General features: G+C 35.4%; 1 protein-coding gene across 3 annotated transcripts in view; it reads left to right on the top strand.

Moving 5' to 3' along the window:
• The window catches only part of GPATCH2 (G-patch domain containing 2), a 120,354-nt gene that overhangs the window by 71,775 nt on the left and 23,114 nt on the right, over positions 1-25,465 (top strand). For all 3 annotated transcript variants that reach the window (XR_008430201.1, XR_008430200.1, XM_053939301.1), the window contains exons 6-8: positions 13,467-13,531; positions 16,191-16,230; positions 19,006-19,076. Coding sequence is in view for 1 of the 3 variants with exons in the window: in XM_053939301.1 (XP_053795276.1) it covers positions 13,467-13,531; positions 16,191-16,230; positions 19,006-19,076 (176 nt within the window). In the remaining 2 variants the exon portion in view is untranslated. The remainder of the gene's footprint in view (positions 1-13,466; positions 13,532-16,190; positions 16,231-19,005; positions 19,077-25,465) is intronic.

Consider the following 25,465-nt stretch of genomic DNA (forward strand, 5'->3'; position numbering starts at 1 on the left):
TTTTAATGGTGTCTTTAAAAAGAAAACAGAGGATTTCTTTGTGTATCAAGTTAGATGAACATGAAATTTTCAGGGTTCAGGATACTTCATCGTGTCTGAACCTCATTTAGTTCATGTTATGGATGATAACCTAGGCAAAGGATTTATATCTGCATCCCTCAATTTAAGAATTGGAAAGATGGTTTAATTTTTTTTTTTCCTAAAGATTGTGTGTGAATGTTGCTTTTCCAGGAAGGTGCCTTGAACTGTGTAACTAATGCCACATTTTCCCCTACCCCACAGAACAGGTACTCCCTCAGTATGCACCATCTTTTGATGGGCAGATGACCTCTAATTTAGTAAGATGTGTGATTCCTTATGAATATGAATGGCTTTGCTAACTTTCCAGAATTTTCTGTAAGTTTTCATTTTTCCATTCAGTATTTTCCTCAGTACATGGCTATATGTTCCCAAATATTTCATGGCACTTATGGCACCTTTTCAATGAACTTCTATTTCTTGCCAACAGCATATATACCACCGTATTTTTATTATTTTTTAAATAGTTTATAATATGTCAAAGTTTATTTTGTTTTGTGCTACTTAAATATTTGTGGGTCATAATGCCAAATTCAAATGACTGTTTCCCTAAATTTTTCTTCTTGGCAGCCTACACAATTTAATGCTATCAGGCATATGAGACATACAACAGAGTTTTGTGCCAATATATACAATTTATTGAATGCTGCCATCAAATGTAATTTCATAAGAGATTCAGCCAAAGTTGTGGATGTGCCTGGGTTTTTTCCCCCATGAATTGAGCTGTTTATAAATTCTTCTGAAACTCAGAGTTCTTCTAAGTCTTTGTAAATGTTATAGTTTCCAGTGAAATTTGTGGAATGCAGTATTTATGCTGTTGGTGTCCACTTAGTAAGTGAATAGATGAGCTTTATCTTGACTTTTAGAAATCTGATCATTGTATCAATAGTTCGGAGCATACCATGTTTTCTAGTCTTAAGCCTGCCTGCAAAGTAAACCAGGCTTAGTAATGTGCCAGGTTACCTCAATTCAGCCTCTATTTTGCTGTTTAAACTTTTAGGTGTTCGGTAGGAAATGCAAAATTGTGTTGATAATATTGCTTCTAGCTAAATTAAAGGTACTGATGCTGAAAGTATGGGTATGCTTTGGCAACAAATGAAATGAAAGCTTAATAACTCACTTCAAAAATTTTGTACCACAACCAACTTGAATGGCAAGCAGTGGGTTCAGCAAGGCTTTGTGTTGGTGGTATTTACTCAGCCATCTTGGGGATGGGAGGGAACACAAATCTGATTATATTGACCTGATGTCTTTGACCCTTGAACAAAGCAGAGATATTTAAAGAATTCCTCAAGCACCAGTTATAAAGAGATAGTTATTGTTATCTTTCAACAGTCTGTTAGTTTTTGTCTTACTGAAGATTTCTGTGGAGGTGTTCCTTTCCACATACTGTCATTTTTTTTTGTAGTAATATTTGCATGCAAATTTCATTCTGGCTAATTGTCCTATACCCTCCCTCCCAAACTAAAGTCAAATATTCATTCCAGCATCCCATTGGAGAATGCTTATTTTTTTGTACTGATAGTAGAAATATCTTCCCCTTGACTGAAAGTGAAGTTTGCATCATGGAGATCATGAGATTATACCATGAATAGTCTATGAAAGCCTCTGGACATGTATAAATTTTAAGCAGCAGGGGTATCACTCATAAATAGCTGCTGAACACAATGTACTTCCATTTCCCTGTCTTAGATGTTGTTTTGGTGAGTCATGTCATACTGTTGTATGAGTTGCAAGTTTGAAGGACAATTTGTCTTTATTAGAGACTAAGTTACCTCTAGGTGTTTCTGTAATAACATGGCCGTAAAAACATCAAATGTTGGAGTTCGGTTCAAGATCTTCTCTGTGTAAAGAATCTCTCTTTGGCTTCTCTGATTTTTTTTTTTTTTTTCATCCCTTAACAATAGAGAAAATAATATTCTAACTCCTCAAGAGCAATTTAGGTTTTCCTAGGAGTTGCTGGTAATCAAAGGCCAGAATTGTATGATATATGATGTCTGCCCTGAGGTGGGTAGAAAGGCAGCACTCTCCAGGACCTGGCAAAATGTGCTTTACAGCTTTGTGTCTGAAAAATAGTGCTGTTCTCTGTGCCCTGCAACACATGATACACAACAGAGAGAAAAATGTTCTTTACTTGATCCTCTGTATGATCAGAACCCAACAAGCCAGGTACTCCTCTTGTTCTTGTTTCTACAGTGATGTTTTGTAAGTAGAAGATACAGTTTTGGTTGGAAGATATTTCCTATACATGGTCAGGAGTTTCAGAAGCCTAAGGCAACTAATGTGTTGTAGAGTCACGAAAATCTATTTTCATGGATCTGGCCAGAAAAGTAAAATTGATGCTGCTGGAGTCATCAAGGAGAGAGAATTGTCTTTCCCCTGTGTAATTTCCAGGAACAGAAGAGCCTGTAAATGAGAACAGTGCCCTGATTTCTGTCCTGCAACAGAGGCAGCCTCTGTCCTCACTAACACAGACACACATCTAGGGAGTACTTAAACTCTGTTTTCTGTACATTGTTTTAAATTTTCTAGGAGAGCAGAAGTTTTTCACATACTGAACACAACTTTCTGACAGAAACACTGTAAACTCCGTTTCTTTGACAGCACAGAACCAGCAATGCTGCTTCATCTTGCTGGAGGAGAGGATAGCAAATAGAAGCAGCATTCTGCTCCTAGAACACAGGCTTCCCTTCTTTTGTGAATTAATGTTTTGTAATGCATTCCATGTTTAAATTATTGTACAGAACTTGACTCTCTTAAGATCATACTGTGATGTTTTCCATCATATAGGGCTTGATACCATGCAAAGAGAACTTTGGAGCACTCTTACTGATAAGGAGGGATTTGAAAGTAAGATAATACAATTTAGTCTTCAAATCAAAGTTGATGATAGCTTTGCACAATCCATTCATGAGTTTAGCAATCAGTAGGATAGAACTTGGGGATCTACATTATGTTAGAAATTAAGAAATGCAATGCAATCTTATTCAAGTGTTGATATCCCAGTATGGCACTGCTATTAAACCTAAAAAGCTTGAGAGTTCATTTTAAAATGTATGAGTGGAATTCCCACTTTTGATTTTTTTTTTCCTATTAGGACCTCCTGGTTTCCATTTATTCTATAGTAGAAGTTATGAATTATTTATATTTGAAGACAAGGTGATGGAAAAGCTAAAGAATGTCTTGCTAAGAAGAATTATATTTATTGTAACATGTTTTAAAATACATTTTATTTCTCTGTCATTTTGCTTGGGGAGAAAATTTGAAAATATATCTTAAGCCTGAATTTAGCTTGACCTTAAAAATACCCAATGAAAAGTTGATTTCTGAGCTTCTGCATGCTTCTCCTGTTCATCTCTACTGGTGTTTACAATCTGAAACAATGGTTACAGTTATATCTTAGAAGTTCAGATGGCAGAAAAAGTGGCAAATACAGAAGTATTTCTAAAGTCTGTTCATCATGTAAACTTGTAGTGTGAAACATTTATGTACAGATCAGTTCAAAATAATGAGAAATGTCATCCACAAACAACTTTGAAACTGTCCAATTTTGTGGCTCCCCTACAGCCTTTTCCTGTTGTTTCACCGCTGTTGTGAGCCCTTCTGGTGAGAATTTCACTTGAAATGAAGAAAAATAGTTTTGTGTGCACTAATTATTTAAATGTCATCTAACCTAAAGGGCAAAAGGTCATGCTTTTATTTTTGCAGTTTATTTGTGTAAATTTCACAACATCTGTTATTGATCAAACTGCATGAATTTTGAAAGGTGTTTTATTCCAAATCTTAGCAAAGTGTAACCTTTTAATCCACAGTCTTCTGAACTGCTTTCTTCACATGGGAAATTTTTCACACTGCTATCAGCATTCTCCTGTGCTCAGTCTTCTTATCATCATCTTCTCCTGATAATAGTTCAGGTACTGCCTGGTTTTTGTTGTCCAGGCTGTAATACAGCTCATTGGGTGCCTCTTGGAACAAACAAAAGGTATTAAGTTTTTAATGCAAATGAAATTTTTACAGTTCAAGGCTTTAAACCCATGCAGGACTGTAGGTGTTAGGATAGGAAACCATTTGGTGCTGAGGGGAAGAGGAGAATTATCCTAGCAGATCTGTCAGGAGTTACTAATCCTCACCTGTTTCCCAGTCAGTGGAAGTATAGTGGTATGGAAAAGATGGGATCTCACTGTTCTTCTGTTTGCTACAAGTCCTTTTTCTGGAAGACTGTGGGCTTCAGTGCAAAACAGGTAGTGAGACATTCTGTTTAATTGCAGTGATTGGCCATGTGATTTTCATTTCATTCATAAGCTAAAATCCTTTGTCTTTTTTGTAAATAAAAAGGCATTACTTGCAGGCTGCATTCCCACCAGTATTTTTCATCTGTTTTCTGATGATAGAATCTAAAATTCATGCATCTATGTCTAAATATGTTCATGAGTGTATAGATTAATGGAACTCATGCTCATGTCAGCGTGTTTAAAGTGAGTTTTAATGTATAAGTAGAATGGAAAGACTTTAAAGCAAATTATTTGGCTCAATGCTCCATTTATATGGTGTATGTTTCAAGCTAATAATCAGGGCTTACTGTGGGTCAGCATGTCATATCCCAGTGGTGTCTAGTGAGATGGAGGGTTATCTTCTATGTCAGCTAGATAACCCTGTGAACAATTTGGAGCAGTGGAGATAATGGGACTGAATTCTGAATTGAGGTGGAACTCTGAGATGGGGCAGAATTCAGAACAGGAGCTGGAAATATCAGGAAATACAGGGCTGCGTGTGAGCACCATGCGGCTGCTCATGAAGGCAATCACCTTTTGGCATCAGTAGTCACTTGTGTTTGACAATAATCCTTGATAACCTGCAATTAAAATGTGGGAGAATGGCAAATCAGGTACATATTCCTAGGAAAAAGAAAAGTGAAGTTAAAAAACACACTTCCTTCCTACTGGCCTTATTTTTAGTTGTTTTATTTTTTTTTTAAATTTTGATACAGACATTGCACAATAATCTCATAAGTATTTCTGTCCAAGCTGTGTTGTCCACAATTGTTGTGGTTTTTAAAAATAATTATAGTTTATTCTCCTTTTTTCTTCACAAAATACAACTTTTGTGTACTTGGAGGAAATTGTAGGTCATCTTTGTGGCAATAAACACAGTTTCATCCTTCAAGTTTTTTAATATTTTTTTAGTTTCGCTGTATTTTACTGGTTTTAATTTTATATAGAAGGAAAAGACCAAACCTGTTTCACATTTATGAAGAGAATAGTTGTGTTCTGGTTTCATACATCTCAGGTAATGCAGCCAGCTTTCTATTTGTGCATCTAAAGCAATCTATTGATACTGCAATTGAAGTAATTCACTTTTCATACAAAATATGTAACTTACAGGTTATACACTACTTAAGTTTCAGGTTTGTTTACACCTTTAGAGCTAGCACAGTACATCCTGCTGAATTCCACTGTCATTTTGGAAACTGGACTACTGCATGTCTCTCTTTGCTGCGTGCATTTGGGCAGATCTGGGAGCACTGGCATTAAAGGCATTTTTCCCCGCTGTCTGTTGTACCACTCACCTTGTGTTTGCCATTCATGTTTAGCCCCAGCCAAAGTGAATGATGTAGCACTGACGAGCATATTCCTTCTGTCCTATTTCTCCCCACGCTGGACAACCTCAGCTGCAACTTGGAGCAGAAGCTTGGTGACTCCTGTAGCCTTTGGTCAGCCAGTAGAGGCCACTCACAGCTTGCATCTGAAGCCAGGCAGTGACTTGGAGCTGGGGGTTTTGTTGTGTGCTTGGGGTTTGAATCCACACCCAGCCAGCTTAGGCTGCCATGAGCTGCTATTGTACAACTGGTACCTGCAAAGGGCTCTGCTAGGAGGGATTCTGCTCAGATACAGAAATACATTAAATATTGATGTTTTTCTGTTTCCTCTAATAAGTCCCACGGCAGCAGGAATAAAAATCACGTTCTGTACTTCAAGCAGACTCAAAGCAAATGCTTTGTTGACATGCTTTGTTGCTGGTACAATCTTTACTGTCATTATATTATATTATTTTAACCAAGTAAGGAAATGCTGTTGCAAATTGCTTTTGGGAGAAGGAAAAGGAGGGTCTTGTTTAAATGTTTTTCCCGTTTTTCCCAAACGGAACCAGCATGTCCCAGATCAAGGCTAATAGCCGAATTGCTGCTCTGCTACTTCCTCCTCCCTATATTACTGTGTGGGTAACTTACTTATGATAATTTTACAAGGTAAAACTTTATTTCAGAATTTTAGATTATTCTTAACTAATAAAGGCACAGTCCAAACACCACTGAAATCAAAATCCTGTTGATATAGTGAAGAATTCACCTAACAATAAGTTTTATATCTAAACAGAAAGCTAGAATATCACCATAAAGTTTTTATATTAATATATTTTTATATTAATATATATATTTATGCAGCATATTTTGCAGCATTTAATTAGTGGCTCCATTTCCCAAATAAGGTAAATCTGGTTTAATTAAATTTGTTAAATACTAGCTATTTACAGAGTACTGAAGTAATAAACTTTTGGCCGTTGTTTTGTTTCACAGCTGGCCTGAACATTTCCCATTTCCTGATATAAAACATTGAAATAGGGGTGCTGTCTGGTGTGTCTTTGCAGTCAGGAGAATCTTATGTTTGCCTTTTTACAAGGAGTTGATTTAATTTAAATATAAAAACTACAATTTTCTGGTTTGTATTTTCTTCTTGAGACTTTTAAGTCAGTCCATTTTTTGTAGCGTTGTGAGCTGTTATTGCTGCACTATTCATATTATTTACTATTTCATATTAAATATTAGGAATCTCAAAAGAAACTCTCCTTGCAGATGAGAGACTTAAAATTCTCAGTTTACCTGATGCTTTCCCCATAGGCCAGTTTTTACTGCTACATTATATATTTGTATTAGTTCCTCCAGTGTTACTGTATTATGCACCTAAAGACAGCAGGAATGCACTAATATATATTATTACAGTGCGTCATTAAACTTACTCTGCCTACTCTATTGTATGTAAAAACTGGTCCCTTTGACAAAGATTTAGGACAAAACATGGTGTGTGATATTTTCTGTCAATGTTGCAATTTAAAACAAACAGAAAATGTTATACCCAGGCCAGTCTATTTTCAAAAAATACTTTTTTTTTTTTAAACTTACATTTATTTAACTTGAAATTCAGGTTTTGTCTTAAAAGCAGTAGAGAAAAACTGTGAAATAGCAAAAGTTTACGAAGAAATTCCCTTCTTTGCTTTTATATGTGGGATTGAAATTTTCCATTTTTCTCTGAAGTAGCTAGGTTCAATAGTAGGGTTTTCTTCTTTTGGTCTCTGATATTCTCATGATATTACTATTCTGTCTGTTAATCATTCAGCTGAAAGCTGTATATCAAGAGATAGAGGCAGTTGGATCAGTTGTGTGAAAAGAAATGTAGAGAAAACTCCTAACAGTGTGTGAAATCACTGGAGAGATTGGGGAGCTGGCACACATTCTGTCACACCAAGAAACTTACCAATTCTTATTTTCTCTTTTTTTTAAATGCCTTAAGAGAAAACAGTAAAACTTGTACAAGGTGGTTCCTGTTTTGCTTTAGAATTAGAATCCATGTCTTTTGACCTATTTTTCTTTTTCTTTTTTTTTTTTCTTTCCCTATCGCTTGCATGTATTTTGCAAGCAGAATGGCAATGATCCATTGATTTTTGCAACACTGTGTTAGTAAGAGGTTAAAGAAATATGACTAGAGTAGTGAGAAACTGGTATAGAACTATTCTGCCAGTGAGCCATGTCTTCATGGAGACTTTGTAGAGTTTGACTGAGCATCACTTAAAGGTAATATGTACATTAAAGAGATGCTGCTCTGGAATGATCAGTTTGGGCCCTTCAGCACTTTCAGAGGGAATAACAGTGTAATGGTAATGTCAAGCAAGGATTATAGAAATGTTCCAATAATGTGTACTGTGAAAGCTGTTTTTGTTTTAATCGTTTTTTATATTGCTCCAAGTCAAATGTGCATCTATATTTTTTAATGATGTATTTTAAATCCAGAACTTTGTTTAGTGCGTGTACTTTCCAGGGCTCCTAGTGGAGAAGGGGTACGAAATGAGTAATGCTGAATAGCTGCTGAAAATAATAAGGTATTGCTTTTAATCAGTGCAATAAAATGTGGAGAACCGATTTTTCCTTATTTCTTCCCTTGATATAGTTTGATTTAAATTCCTATAAATTGACAATTGCAGATCTGTGAATTATGAATTTGACATTGTCACGCTGTAATTTCCTGCAAAATCCTGTTCTCCGGGATTTGATTTTAGTTGCATTTCATTTTGGAAAACAACTTTGCAGAAAATCTTGCCTGAGGAAATTTGATTTGCTATGGGACTTTTTAAGCTGTAGTTGATCATAGCAGTTAATTTATAGAGCAGAAAAAGGAATCTGTTCTTTCATTTAGGAAAGCAGCCAGCTTATTTGTGTATTTAGTGTCCAGCAAAATTTTACTGTAATTTTACTGGTTTTGCCTGCTATGAATGTGACATATTGTGACAATTAAGCTAAACTTTCAAGTCAAATACTTTGGTAATTATTTATGTGGCTTTTTAAAGCACATCATAGACTCATTTAGATTAGAAAGGACCTGTAAGAAAGATCGAGTCCAGCCATAAACCCAGCACTGCCAAGTCCACCAAATCATAGCAAGGAAATAACATCCTGTAAAAAATGAGCTCAGTAGTATCTTTTCATTGCACATGCTATGGCATGCTTGGCATAAAATCTAATTCAAGAGGCAAAAATATCACTTTCAGTGTTTAAAAACTACTTAATCTGTAAGAAACTTACTTTTTCAGTCATCGAAAATATATCTAAATATATATAATGAGGAACAATTATGAATAGGACATAATCTGTGATTTTTTAAAAATATTGTGCCCTAAGATCAACGTAAATTATGAACAGGGGATGTATTTGCTCACTTGATTGTGTGATAGCATGGGAAAAAATAAGGGACAAGAAATATGGATGAGTATGCATATCAGGATTGTTTATATTATTTAAAATATTAAGAAAATATTGAGTCTTGAACACATCCATACTTGGGAGTTTTGTATCATAAGTATCTTTAAAAAATAATTCATGATTTTCCATGGACTATTCAGTAACTGAACATCAAAATATACTTCAAATGAGAAGTAAGCAGAACTGTTAAGTAACAGTATAGCATATTTTTTTGTTTGAATTAATGTGTTGTGGGTTTTTCTTGACACATGGTAGTAACTTTTCTTTAAACTACAGCACATGTAAATTAAAATAGCACTCTCATATTTAATTAGAAGATGCATAAAGTGATCCACTAAATTGATTATTTTCTTGATTTCTCCAGTCTTGGACACCCAAGTTCATATAAAGTAAGTGGTGATGTTCGAGCACCCTGTGACTGAGCTCTGGGCACTTTACTCCCCTTCCCTCAGTAGTGTGAGCCACTCAGAAGAGGGGTTCATATCACAGGATCCAGTGCTGGTGCAGCCTCTCCTCCAGTGCTGGGCACAGTTCTGGGCTGCACAGTGGAAGAAGGATGTGAAGGTCCTTAAACGTGTCCAGAGGAGAGAACAAGGCTGTTGACAGCACTGGAAGGCATGTCCTGTGAGCTGTGGCTGAGGGCTCCAGGCTTGTCTGGATTGGAAGAAAGGAGACTGAGGGGTGACCTCTTACAGTTTCCTGAGGAGGGGAAATAGTGATGGCCTGATCTCTTATCCCTGGCACCCATGATACAATGTGTGGGAATGGTACAGAGCTGCGCCAGGGGAGGTTCTGACTGGACATCAGGAAGCATTTCTTCTCCAAGGATGTGTTCAAACACTAAAGCAGGATTCTGAAAGATGCAGCTGCTGCCCCAGACTAATCAGTGTTTTTGGACAATCCCCTTAACACACTCTAACTTGGTCAGGCAGTTGGTCAAGATGATCACTGTAGCTTCCTTCCAGCTGAAATGCTCTATTCTCTATTATTGGCATTTTAAAATGACAGTTGAGGTGCTCAGTATTATTTTTGCAGAGTGAAATCCTGTAGGTACAGAGATTGTGGTGATTGGGAGTGGGGCTGTAGCAGAGCCTCATCCCTAATGAGCTACATCTATGAAAAGCAGGTGAACAGCATTGAAAGCAAAAAGACACGGAGTGCCCAGGTGCGCTGACCAATCACCAAAGGGAACAGAGGGCACACAAGTGCAATGCATGAACATGAGGGGTATAAAAGGCTGACCTAAAGAACCAGATGGGGTAGATGCTTGAAGCCTTCTGAACTGGCATGGTGTTCTGGAACTCTGTATGGGAAGAAGCTTTCTGAAATCATATGATGATACCCTGTGTATTGTGGTCATCTCAACCATGACATATGCTGCGACAAAATCCTCTGACTTTCTTGTCCTTTTTCTGTTTAATCCCACCATCTTTCCTTGCATTGCTTCTGAAGTTTGTCATGTGTAGTATCTTGCAGGGGAGGATCAGTTTGGATATTAGGAAAAATTTCCTCACTGATAATGGTTAAGAATTAGAGCAGGCTGCCCAGGAAAATGGTGGAATTGCCATCCCAGGAGGTGTTCAAAGAATGAACAAATGTGTCACTTTTTGATATGACTTAGTGGGAGTGGTGGTATTCAGTTGAAGGTTGGACTTGATGGTCTGGGGGGCCTTTCAACTGTGAATTTGGGCAGCAGTATATGATGATGTGTATTCTGAGGCAAAACCCCTTAGTGTTGAATACTTTTCCATTTTTCTGTGTCCATTAGTTCAGGTCATAATTTCTCAGGGAAAGCAATCTTTGCAAGTCAGGAGTACTTTGTCTCTGGGTTGCAGTACCTGTGTCTCAGAGATTCTATGAACAGAATGCAGCCATCACCTTGTCATCTTATTCAAGCAGTGGGGAAAGGACTTGTAGTCAGAAGAGACTAAAAGTTTCAAAAATGACCCTGAACTTTACAAAAATCTTCAGTATTAATAACGATGCAGTAGCAAATGAAGGTGGGCAATGAGGTTTGGTTTAGCTTTTTATACCCTAGGTAAGTTTTGCAAACAGGAATTAATTTGCATTAATATATTGGGAATCTTAGAGTAATTAGCAACAAGTTCTATGCAAAGGTCTGTATGTGTGTTCCTTGTGAGTTTAGTTTTGTAAGCATTCTGTGTCTGTGTGGTAGCTGAAGCCATGTGGGGTGTGCAGGAGAAACCTGAACACTGTACTTGGTGATCAGTTATAACTGTATTCCAAGCAAGTTCATATTCTCATATAAATTGGTGGAAAAACCTACTTCTGTGGTTTCTGTATTATTTTAAAACTGGCAATTTATCAAGTGAATTTTCTTGAAATTTCCATGCTTATTAAATTTCAGATTATGTATTTTGAGTAAGCTGGAAACTTAAACTTGTTTCCATAAGTATGGCTGCAGGTAAACAACCAATTTTAGTCCAGAAAATAGCTTTTGCTTCTGTCAACATGTTGTTTATTTTCTCCCTGAGATAAAAAGTTCAGTTTTCTGATATTTGTACCAAGATAAAGTCTGTAAACAAGATTAATATAGTGTGGAAAAGGTTGTCAGCAGCCCTGGCAAAGGAAATAAGTTGCCTGTACACAGAACATACTGTAAACTGAATAAAAGTGTCAGGTCCACCATGAGATAATGTGATCATGAACCTCTAACAAAGCATGACATAGGCACAGTCCGCTTTTCTTATAGCCACAGTGTAGAAAATGGATTACTGTATTCCAGGGATACCCACTGGAATAGCATGAAAACCTCATTTTGAGATTAATGCAGGATATAACTCTCAAGAGCTGTGCTGCATGCTTACCTGTAGTTTTAAAGTAACAGTTTAGTTACTAATCTTAAAATTTGGAAATTACATATTAAAATACTGGCTTATATTTCCAGATCTTTCTGAATGGCCATTTCTCAGTTTTACTATTAGATGAACTATGATATTGAAAGAGTAGCATTTGGTCAGTGTTTTATTATCATCCTGTGACTGTGTGAAGCCTTGATTGGTCTAGTAAAACAGTAAATTCCAAATGGGAATAAAGCAGTAGGTGCTTTAGCAATAGGTTCTCCCATGTAGCTGTCGTGATTTCCTCTACTATGATTTGTATGTTTGCATGGATTTTTCAGAGGTAAGATGTTACCAATGCTTTTTTATCCCCATCAGCCAGAAAGTATCAGCACTTTATTGTTTCTCGATACAGCCCGGAATGACATCATTGTTCAGGTCAAAGAAGCAGATTTTGGTCAAATGCTTTAACCATGTGGAGCACTCAAATTATTCAGTGAGCATTCTTTGAAAGTCTTCCAGACTTGGAGCTCTGACTGCCCTGCCTTTTCTCCATTACAACACCAGATTAATAGGGATGTTTTACTTTAAGAGTTGAGCTCATTGTTCTTCTAATAATGAGTGGGCTGCTTTTATCCTTGAATCTTCAGCTTCTGTAATTTTGGCAAGCCTGAGCCATATAAATGTATTACCGTTGAGTTTTTGTGGTCTCCTGTCAAAACTGCAAGAACATCTGACTTCATTCCCTCCCCTGGTTTTCTCCTGACTATAAAATTATCTCCAATGAATGGGAAGTTTGCACCTTCATTCTTTCCATCAGGAATAGTTTGCCTGCTGCTCTAGTTCCTTGAGCATGTGTACCATGAGTTGTGTCTTATTCTTCTGCTTTTACCTATCTACACATGCACATGAATTAAGCATTTTGCAAAAATAAAAGCAAAGCTGTTTGAATCCTATCTTCAGCAATATCAGAATGTCATCAGCTGCCAAAGTCTGCACATGCTCTCATGCAATCTGAAGATCATTTTTCAATTGAGGATATCACATATTTTAGGTTCAGTATGTATAAAGCACTAGACAAGGACTATGGTACAGTTTGGTAAAAATTATTTTACCTTTGCTTTCTATCCCATGTCAACTTGAATTTTCAAATGCTTTGTGTTGGGAGGGTTATCTTTTAATAAATGTATTGCTATATGAGCCATAAATAAGGACAGTATATTGCCTATTATTTTCAAAACATCTAACTTCCCTTTTTTTGGAGTTAAAGTACTTAATGGACTTTACAGAAAAGTAACTTAGGTCCTTGAAATCTGTAAATGTCTCTGTCTGACATCCAATCAGCATTACTAATAAAGGATTTTCCTTAATCTCATATAAGACTTTCTGCACTCAGACTTTACTGAAAAATTGCAGATATTGCTAGTTGCATTTACTGTATATACTATACTGTCTCTATTTTGTATTTAATGTTTGTCATGTATTTTCTTAATAAGCAATTATTTTGTGCATATGCTGCCCTATTATTCAAAGGCTTCTTTTTTCCTGCATGTTTCCATTAGATAACTCCAGGACCAGGTGGTAACAGGAAAACAGTTCACTTGTCCCAGGATTCTCTTCACCATGAGTGAGTATCAGTGATGGGAATTACAATTTTTTTGTTATTATTAACTTTACAATGGTACCTCTGCCCCAAAGCCACATTTCACAACTGCACAAACATCTCTTGTGAGGAGAGCCTCAGCTCAGTTACGTGATGGTCTTTATTTAATGAGTACTTAAAATCCTTTTTAGTTCATTTTTATGTTTCTTAAGGAAACATGAAATTCAGTGCTTTGTAAATACGTTTTTATTAACTTTCTAAGTATCCTTTCCTAAAATATAAACTTGTTTAAGGCTGGATAGCAAAAATGGGATGTATGAGAATACATAAGCATCACATCTTCTAGTCTTTCATGTGAGGTGTCATGTGAGGAAGAAGTTTATCATAATTTTCAGAAAAAGATATTGAATTTGTTGTTTAAACACCTGTAAATAGAGAGTGTAATTCACTTTGTTTAGTTACTTTAGTGTGTCATTACTGTAAACTCTTATTCTCTTCAGCTGACAACACTTAACAGCATTATTTATTGGTTACATCTTTTGAATACTTTGAAGATTACATTTTCCTTTATTTTTCAAATCAAAACTCTAAAACACAGACATACATGATGAGGAAATAGTATATTTGGAGATACATTTATGTGTTCTAATGCTACTAGATACATCATCTGCAGTTTAAACCAAAACTTGGTAAAGCAGACATCAGCTCCTCAGTACCAACTGTTTTACACCACTAATCCGCCTTTGTTTCATCTCGTACCTTGATAATGTGTGTGTAAATTTAAGAGGTTTGGATTTCATAAGTTATTTCTACCATAAGTTATTATTACCAAGTAGTAATTCAACTGGGCTTTACTTTATGGGCTTTACTTTTGTTTATTTTAAAAGAAACAAGCAAACAAATAATACTGTAATTAAGGGAATGGGCAAAAAGTTAAAAATTAGTGTGATGTAGTACTTTCCCATTAAAGAAGATCTTACTCTTTTTGAAGGGTTTTTAATATCTGAGATGCATTCCAATTACTTTGATGTACTTTTTCACTAGAAAAAAATGCTTTTACTGATCATTTAGTCTGTAATCAACTGGTTTGCCACAATCTACAAGAGTTTATTGTGAGGATACCCCAGTTTGCTGCTCCTCCTTGAGCATTTGCTGTTCACACTGGTCAGAGACAAGACAATCATCTATGTAGAATTTAAATCTAACCCATTATATTTCTGACTTTCATCAGCCCCTGGATGATTGTGACCTTATTTGTTGAATCACTTGCAAATATGTTTTTACTTTCCATCCACTACTGGCATCAAAGTTGTGTGTGCATAAAATCTTCCAGTTTTCACCAGAATTTGAACTATTGAATGCAGTTGATTAATGTTTTATGTCCAAAATATATAGATGTCTACCTTGTCTCAAGGTATACTTTTGACTTTGTTGCTGTCATTCTTTTTTCATTTCCAACTCCTTTTCCTTAATCACCTTAAAAGCAGAAGAAGCAGTATGGATGTTTTGGTGACATCTGGTCTTTTATGCAAGAATGAGAGGGTTGACTGCTCATTATCAAACTCTGAAAAGCTGAGTGACAAAAAACCACCACACTTTCAGATTTGTGACATGAAAATAAAAGAGATTGAAACCAGACAATTCCATGGAATTGGAATCTTTTCAGTGTACTAATTAAACTAAAAATTTAAGTGTCATTATATGGCTGCTTGGGGCAGAAAATGGGACTAAGTTCTATTGAATGGAAGTGTTTCAGAAAAAGCGTGGCTAGGTTAAGCTGTAACCTTTGCTTACGCTTCTAGAGGAACATGCAAGCATAATAGCAGATAGTGGGATGCTCTTTTTTGTGCAGTATTGCTATGGATAGACTTATTTTATCCTTTGACCAAAACTTATTGCTTGCTTACACAAATATTATGTAGATACTATATGTAACTTGAGATCCTTGTTGTAGGGTTTGAGTTTTTTTCTGTCGTCTTTTCATTTTGCAAGTGTGCAGGTTTGTATGATGCTTGCTACAGCCCCATTCAAATGGTAATTCAGTTCTTTGTGACCACAGTGTGTATGTGAACCAGTCTTATCATGCTTTTACTGCTGTTGAGGGAAGAGACAAATTGTGACATCCCTGTGTGTCAAAATCTTACTCCAAATTTCCATCTCTGTGAAATAAGGCTGCCAAGAATCACAGTTTTGCAGTTGTATGGAGATATGAAGCCACTGGGTTTTCAGACTTGTCATTTCACTTTAGATTCAAACTCAGACCTCAGTTTGTGAAATAATACATTAACAGCTAGCAGGTAGTCCAAACTACTTTAAAGTCTTTTCAGCTATAATCATTAATAAGTACTGCTTAGCACTAAATATGGAATTACTCTAATTTATGGCATGTGCATTGTAGTATGTTAAGATACCATCATTTATGTATTATTTTAGCTTGTTTGACAAAATATAATTACCTACAAAGCCAGCAGCTACTCGGATGTGAAATCTATGATGCATTCTTTCAGAACTGTTACAAACTTAGAGAGTTCAATAAAAATAGCCCATTAAAATAAACCATTGCCAAAGGCTGTATTTTCCTGGCAGGCAATAAAACACTCAAAAGCACGCACAGACTGGTCATATGACAGCATGTGCTTTGTTAGTTATATTGTTAAACCTGTCTTTTCCTTTTCTCCCACAGTCACTGGTTTAGCCCTGGGGCTAGGAAGGAACATAGCCAGGTAAGAACTGCTTTGATCAAGAACGGTTTACTTGAGATGTATAAAGAGCTTTAACTACCTCTACTCCAGAGGTACTGGGCTAATATTTTAAGAAATTGTAAACAAAGGAGGTATAATTTCATATCTTCTTGTAAGCAAACGTACAGCAGTGTATTTCCAAAATTCTCTTAATTAAAATTCTTTAATTAGTCTCTCATTTTCACTTAAGTATTCTTGAGCTTTTAACGTTCAAATTAAAATTCTGGGGGTTTTTTTTAATAATAATTTTGTCGATTGCGGTATCTCCAAATGTTACCTTTTTCAAAATGCTGGAAAGCAAAACATTTTGCTCCCAAAATCAAGAAATACAGAATTAGTTGCACAAGTAGGGAGGTTTCTACAGGAAGATCTTTTTCTGCATTTCATTGGTTACAATGACTACAGCAGAAAGAAAGGAGCTGTTAAATCTCCATCATGGTGCAGATATTGGTGAAAATACCTTACTAGTTTGTCTGCTGAGCCCCTGCAGTGCAGTCCCTGGGAGATCCAAGCCTAGAGATGTAGTTGCAGGAATGTGAAGCCATATTTAATATGTGATTAGTAGCGTAACACTTAGGTCTTCAGCTTGTCTTCAGACACAGAAGAATACCTGTCGTTATGAATGGTAGAATGGTCTAAACAGAACTTACTGTCTAAGATCATAAAATGTGAAAATAAATCTGGTTTCATTTCATAAATGTGTAGTTAACCTCATCTATTCAGTAAAAGTAGCTGAATATATCATCAATAAATTGAAATTTAACACAAATGTTCCATTTCCTTAAGTTGGAAAAAATCTGTATAACAGTTGATTTCCTTAGATCTATGACAGTTTGCTGGTACTTTTGCAAATGTAAATAGATTTGAAACTTCAAAAGGAAATAAAATCTGAAGAATCCTTGGAAGGTTCACTTTAGGATGATCCATCATGAATACTTGTAGCTCCAGTAAGTCATAGTTTAAATCTTTCCTGTTCCCTCCCCTTTCTTTTGAACTCCAGAGCAAGCAATGCTACTTACCCAAAACTGCCAGAGTAAATAAAACCTAGTAGTTTTAGCTGTAAATTGAGAATCCAGCATGTTACAATAGGCTAACACTTAACCTCTAAGTAGACAGCTTTATATAATTCATATTTAACAGTTGTTAGTTTGAAATAATTTTCCTAGTGGAAGAAACACTTAAAAGAGAATTAGATTATTATGAGTCTGAGTAATTTTTTTAATTTTTTTTTTTTTTACTCTTGATCATCTCATGTAACAGGGTTAATTGATGTTGTACCTTTACTTCCTTAAAAGATTCTCAGCTGAAAAATAAGGAAATTTCCACAATGAGAAGTACCTTAATGTACATCATACATGCCAGCACTGATTTTTAACCTAGAAGATGAAAAATGTCTGCTTAGCACTGGTATAGAATGAATTAATAAAATTTTATCAGATAATAATAAATTTTTGGTTAATTTCACATTTTACGTGTGTTTGTTTTATGAACACACTAAGAGCTGTGTTTTCAGACCTTATTGGAAGTTGACTGAATTTGTAACTTACAGATTAATAAGGAATTGTGAACTAAAGCTGATGTCAGAAATTATAGATGTTACTGGTGCATAATGGATTTGAGCTTTTTTATAAGACAGAAGAAGAAAAGAAATGTTGTAAAAGGTGGTGTAATGTAATTTTGACAACCAATTAAATTCTCACTCAATTTATTTATGTAATAAACTATTTCACTGCATCTGAGAACTAGATAGTTGAAATGACAAGAAGCATTGCTTGTACAAGAGGGAAGCTGTAGAAAGTTGGGAAGAATTGTTCGGCTTTTCAGACTGGTGACATTTTTTGGAGTCTGTGCTCATTTACAACATTAGGGTGTGGTTGGCCAAGTCTTGAAGTTGATCATTTCCACGGGATTTTGAAGTGTCTTTGCTGTGAATATTAAGTCACTTTACTTTGTTTCTCAACAGTCTTTCATTCTATTTCTTCTTCAATATATGAGACATTTCAAACAATATTTGTGGAGGTTTTATACTGTCCAGTTTTAATTCCTTTAGTATAGTATTGTGATGGTTGTTTTTTACTTAGTGCACCTTGACTCATCTAACATCATAATGCTGGAAATAGACTTTTGAGTGTTGGAGATAATCTGAATGAAAAGTCTTACTTGTCTAAAGATAAAAATAAATGACAGCTTGTTTCAGAAGCTGAGTCATCATTTCAGTTAAACAAATCCTTCACTTCTCCTACTTCCTCACTATTACAGGAAACTTTAATACTGTGTTTTTGTTTATTCTGCAGCTTGCAAATTACTAAAGCTCCTGGGGCTTAGAAGAATTTATAACTGTTTCATAACTGCTTAGACACAAGTGCTAACTTGATCAGTTTTTTTGTAATTTAAGTGTCTTCCAACACTTCTAATAATACAACTTCAAAAATTTAAATTGAAATTGTGAAAAGTATGAAATTTTACACATAAGTTAATTGTGAAATTGTGAGTTGTGTAACTTTCTATTATGCTTTGAAAATGCTTTAATTCTTACATTTTCAATTATTTAGGCATTTTAAATTAGTGGATATATATCTATTTACATATTAAGTATTATTGTAAAAGTTTTTTTAATATTCATCTCAAAAGTCATGGGTGAAAGCTATTGATAGTGTACTCAAGAGAGGCAATAACTGCATTGTCCACATAGAAATTCTAAAAAGCAAATAAAGGCATCGTTTGTGAGCCTCTCTTTAGCATGTTTTTTTTTAACAGCTTCAACTCTTGCGAGACAACCGGTCAGAGAGGGGACACAAGAAGAACAGCTCAGTAAAAACAGCCAGCAGGTAAGTTAATGTGGTATTTGACTTTAGTACAGTTTAGGATTTTATTGTTTCCTTAAATCTTTATATAAAACTTACACTATTCTTTTGGGGTCTTTTCAAAGTCTACTGGGTTTTTTTGTGACTTACTTTTAAGAATTTTTTGCATGGCATAATCTTTGCCTTCATATATGAGTATGAGACCTTTTTTGTTGACTATGCAACTGCACTTACCAAACTTAATCTCTTTAGAACATCAGAATTAAATGAATGCCAAAGTAAGGTTTGTGCTTCTGGCATGTAAATTAAGCGCTGGAAACATATAAAATTATATTATGCATATCTGAAATCAAGAAGATAACTCAAATACTATAACACTTAAATTGTTCTTATATTTTGACAATAAACATTTCATTGTGAAGATTTAATAAAAACAAATCTAATTCTATTCTCCATCTTATTTCCTTCCCCTCAAAAGACAAAAAATTCAAGACTGAACTTACTGGTCTAGGAGTCTGTTTCTACAGGGGTTTCCTTATGTACAAGTCACCTGCTGAATCATCTACCAAAAAGTTATTTTAATTCTAGCTTTTTTTCAAATGAGAAACTACAGAAATGTTTCTCTTGCTATGCACAACACCTTACAGAATTTTTGTTTTCCTGTAAAGATGGCAGGGTGCTATGAAATCACTTTGTTCAAAAAGTTGCAATAAATTTATATCAGCATGTAATTCTGTGGTACCATTTGAGACAATTTTCTGTCAGGCAGTTAACTTTAAATATGTATGTGGTCACCCAGACCAAATTTTTTAATACTCTTAGGTACTTACCTTGCTGATTACCTGGAAAAGGAGACCATTTTTTTTTTTAATGTGCTTATTAAATAAGAATCTATTTCATTGTATACTAGTTCTGGTTATAAGCTCTCAAACATAGGTTATGGAAGTGTCAGTCATTCATCTATAGAAATGTTGATTATCTTTGTCTAGCAAACATTTTATATTAAAATTCTGACAATTTCTGCATAGATTTTCTGGCAAGTTTACTTGTTAAATTATATTTTCACTCTGAATTTTAGAATTACTTAAGTTGAGATAGAATTTTCATCATAAATGCACTCTTATTATGAGACTGCTCACACAAAACTCAGAGTTTAAAGTGGGTATAAAGTGAGCAGTAAGAAACAGATTATATTCAGACTCATTTTAGGATCTTCTTTATGCTGTAGAAAAGTAAAACAGAATTTGAAGAATTCAGAATCATAACTTACGTGTTTGTTATTCTGACCAATGAAGTTCTTGGGAGCTGATGTTTACCTGCACAAGCAGTTAGAATAGAGATTTGTAAAATGGCCTTGAAAACCTGAAGTGATCTTCAACCTCTCTTCATATCCAATCAACATTACCCTAGTAGACTCTTATCCCAATAAATATGTGGCAGGATTGTGTAGAAGTAATAGGTGGCAAATTCAAGACTGAAGATTAGCATTTTCTAAAAAAATATCTGTATTGTTCAAGTAGAGCTTACATAAAAAACTAATGTTACGATGTATTACAATGTACGTAAAGCCGCAGTCCAGATTCATCCAAATTAGTCAGGTTATTTCAAAATAATTATTTGTATTCTTTCAGAAAACCACCATTCTCTCTGTCTGCTGTAGAAACTTGAAGTGACTTTAAAAAAAGATTTCAAGCTACAAAAATCTTGTTTTTAATAGGCTGTCTGCTGTCTTAGAACCTCAAAGCATGCAGTCTTGTTTACAAGATATATAATAAAAGTATATGGACACCTCAAGCTAATTAAGATGAGTAATCCCCTTAAAAAGATGCATATGAAAAGCAGTGGCTGTGACCTTATATTGACTTACTCTTTGTTGCTAAATGCAGTGAGAGAACAGCAGCGAACAAGTTTTAGACATTCTGTAAAATTATTCTACTTATCCAGAATACAGTCTAATCTGTCGGGTTTGTTTTTTTGGGTTTTTTTTTTGTTTTTTTGGGTTTTTTTTTGCAAGACTGATTTTCTCTGTGTGTTTTTTGTATAGTTTTCAGGTATCTGTATTTCTTCTTTGTTTGCCATTCTGGAAGAGCTTGTTTCTGGTTTTTGTATGTATATTGAGATATGTACATACACACATTTTTCTATGCTCGTCTTGACTTTTCGTACCCTTTTGGATGACTGAACACAGTTTTTGTCTCAGCATACAGACAATATTTAAATACCCTTATTACATTAGATCAGTGACTTGTGGAATAATTTACTCTGTAAATACATCAGAAAGGCATGGAGCTCTAAGTGTGGCAGTGGTCTGCAGCTGTCTCATTGTGGTGGAATCATACTGTCTGGAATGAGCTTTACTGTACTGGCTTTAATGTCTTAGGTTTCTTCTGTCAACATGAATGATAATTGTCTAATCCTGTACAAACTAACATGAACTTTTGCTAGTGGCAGGATAATCAGATTGTAGAGAGCTGTTGATATGGCTGCTGATGGACCAGATGTTAAGGAGGTATACAGTCCTGCACCACAAAACTTAGAACCAGGATAGATTATATTACACTGATACAATTGAATATATCTATTTATGCTACCTGTACAGGTAGGATTTAATCTGTGAATACATACTTTTCCCATTCATTATTTAAATTATTAACAGTATTAAAAAATACTCTTTAGAAAGCTGCATTTCCTTCTCCTGTAGAGCCTTGAAAAAGTGCTCTGTTTACAGTATCTCTCTACATTAGGATGGGAACAGTCTCCTCCCCAAATCAGCTACTCTGCTTAAAGGTGATAGATAATTCTTCCAGCTGCTTTTTTTCATCCCCTATACTTTTGCCAGTAAAGAAGGGGTTTTTTCTAATTTTTTTAATATGCTTTGGGCAAAACCAGCCTGGTTAGCTCAACTCACCTATTCAAATTAAATTGGCTGGTTTTGTACAAACCATATTAAGGCCTGCTCACATGATTTCTTCCTCCAGCAGAGCTGTGGAGATGATAATCTCCAGCAGATGTGTGATAACAAATAGCTTGGGATAGTAATGTCTTCATCTGGCACAGTTGTTAGCAGACCAAATGTCTGTCTGTAGCCCGAGGCAGTGGGCAAACAATTGCACATGATTGAGTTGGGGGGAGTTAACAAGTTGCTGCTTGGCAGCTGAACTGCCAGAGCTGGTCATGGGCTCTTTGCCTGCTTCCCTCATGAGGTAAAATACATTTTCTTAAGTCACTTCCTTAAAATTTTACAAAAAAAAAAAAAAAAAAAAAATACTTAAAGGAGATTCTCCATGCGTAAGAGATTCCTTTGATCAGCAATGGGGACAGTGTTGAAGGATATTTTCCTGAACTGCTGTAACATGATTTTGAACATGTGATTGCATTGTTACCTGTGGGGGTGGACTTCCATCACACAACTATCTCCCTGTCTTTAAATACATAATGTACTTTTCCTCACAATACCCTTATGAAAAGGGGAAGTACCTTTGTCCTCATTTGACTGAATAACCAGAATACTTAACCAACTTAATATTTTGCCTTTGGTCATACAGTCAATGCCATAACTGGGTAATTCATGCTGTAATCTGGAAGCAAGAGAATTGCAGGTTGGGAAAACTATGGACTCTGAATAAGTTACACTTGTGTAATTATTTCCTTTACATTGAGGTCTTGTGTCATATTTCTTTTGTAGTGTGCTCCTGTTAAGTACCATGAGTTCTTTCATCTACATATTTATTTTTTCTTACTGTATTGTAACTATAATTTGATACATTCCCAAATTGAGAAACTTAAAGGAAAATAGCACCCAAATTCTTACCATTTAGTAATTTTTGGGGTTGAATCTTGATCATTCTTTATTGGCTTTCCACATGCCAATGTTCCCCAGAGACCTCTGAAAGAGGTGGGAAAAAAATCTACTTTTTAGTTCCTATGCAGTTCAGTCCTGGCTTGAAAGAAGGCTGTCATACTCATGAAAGGTTTTGAGGTGGAGTAGAATTTTACATGTCAGGTTTCACCTACCTAACTGAGGCTGTTTTAAGAATTTAATCAATGTGTGCCAGTACTCCAATGATCACCTGAGCTGTCCAGAAGTCTTTGAAGTCTTCACCTTCCATGGTAAACAGCACAGCCTGAAATTCCCCATGTTTTTTGCAACTCTCACTTTCCCTTCTTTCCCTAATTGTTCTCAGTCCAGTTTAAATTTGTGCCTTGTGCTGATACAAGAAGATGACTCTCATGTGATTTCACTTTTTATAACTGTGTCCTCTGTGAATTAATATTTTAAGAAAGCTTGTAAGAGAAAAAATGACACCAAACCTGAGGAAAGCTTTTCAAAAGTGTTGTCATTGTTTTGGTTAAAATTACAGCTTTCTGTCTTTCCTGGTTTTAAAGGATAAACCCTGTTTGTGCATTTGTACAGCACTTGTTCTTCTCCGTCTGATGATACAGAACATGGTACTTTTTTACACAGATGTGACAAATAACATTGCAGCTGCTCTTTATTTGATCTTCTAAAGAGACAAAGATGTGCAAGGATTCTGCCTGCTCCCTCTTTCCCATCGTGTCATCTGTTGTTTGGGAAAGAGTCCTAATTTGCAACAGATACAAAACTATTTGTCGAGGTGTAGGTTTGCCAAAAATAAATGAAACCATTAATTACTACGTTTTTTGAGCAGCTGTTAATGGATTGGGATAAGAAAACTGTACATTAGACTACTGGTTAATTACAAGAACTGTAATTGTTTAATGTGGCTTTTGTGGAATGAAATTACAATACCAGAGGAGGTAAATTCAGCCAGTTTTTGGAAATTATACACAAAGATGTGCACATACTTACACTGCACAAAAGCAAAGGAATACATAGCTGTTTTATTAGGTGATTTGCTTCTGCCATCACATTCTTAAAATCAACAAAAATACTTTAAAATAAAGTAATATTTAAACATGCCTTTTAATTCAAGTGTAAAATTATTAAAGGTAGTAAGTTAATGTCTTATAACCCCAGAGCTAATAATGCAAGAGATTCAGATACAACATTAAAATCCAAATGTGTTTACATCATTAGAAATTAACAACTAAGCAGTTTTATCTCCTCTTTGGAGTGCCATGAAGCAGTAACTGTGCTGTTATGATTGCTGCTTAATAATATTTGCAGTTCCAGATTAAATTATGTGAATGTTTGAGGACACATTGCTTCCCTCCCTTGCTGTCACCCTCAGGGACAACATTATTCCATCAGTTTGGTATTTTTCTTCCCTGGAAAGGATAAAAGATGGTGCTGTTTTGGGAGAGGGCAATTCCTGATTCAGTTTTCTCTACCATGGCCTTATTTTTAAGGTGCTGAAAAGATTTTCACTTGGGAGAGGAGGACAGGTGATGACAGTTTAACTGTTGTTTCAAAATGTAGCTAGTGTGTGATGCGTTAATTTTGTGGAAATCTTAGAGCCTCAGTAGTGGTTCATGGATAGATTTAAAGGATATATTGAATTAATGCTGCTTTAGTTATCTAATGTCTTGAAAGTATCACCTTTTAACTCATGTAATGAGAACTTTTGTAAAAATAGAAGAAATTTTGAACTGTGCTTTGTTTTGCAAATACATTTTACCATGTGCTCTGAGCAGATTTTTTTCCATCTTTAATGTAAAACTACAGGCTGAATTTTGTTGTTCTTGCACTAGAATCTAATATACTTTATAATAAGGTACATAAACAAGCTGCTAAATGGTACTGAAAATTTGTCATTTAAAATGCAGTTCCAGGTATATGAGTATGTTAACTAACAAGAAGTTATGTTTTCCTGATTTTTAAAAGCATATAAAATAAAAAGGAAAATCAGGTAACTTCTAGAAATTATGTACCTCTGGATCCTCTTGATGTACTATCTGGATTGAATTTTTCACCTGAATGAACTGATATCAAATCTCTCACTTTGAAGTAACCAAATTTTAGCACATGGTGTGCTTGTTTCTTACATTCAGCTGCATTAGATACTGTGTCTTGCTCTCTTGTTGCACAAGTTTGTTCTCCACAGCTCAAACTTTGTTTGTCTCATCTTACCTGTTAAAATATTAATGGCATAAGGATAAAGATAATTTGTGTTTCAGAGGTCTGAAGACCCTTCCTGCTGTGTAAGGTCTGAGGAGGAACCGTGCACAGGGGTTGGCACTGTCATTCCACAAACTGTTAACCTGTGGTTAAGCAGCTCTGCAGTGAAGGAGGTTGTTTTGCACTCTGGTTTTCCACCACTCATTTGTCCCATCATCTCCCCCACCACAAGAAATTTGGTTTTGTCTCTCTGCATTTCTCCGCAAAGGTACTTGAAGGAAGCTATTGCATGAGGGAAGGGTTTCCCTCTTTCTGGTTTTATTGCAAATTAAATTCTGCAATTTTTACATCAGGTTCCTACTGATCTCAAAAG

Source organism: Vidua chalybeata, chromosome 3 (assembly GCF_026979565.1).
Source record: "Vidua chalybeata isolate OUT-0048 chromosome 3, bVidCha1 merged haplotype, whole genome shotgun sequence".
Taxonomy (NCBI): Eukaryota; Metazoa; Chordata; class Aves; order Passeriformes; family Viduidae; genus Vidua; species Vidua chalybeata.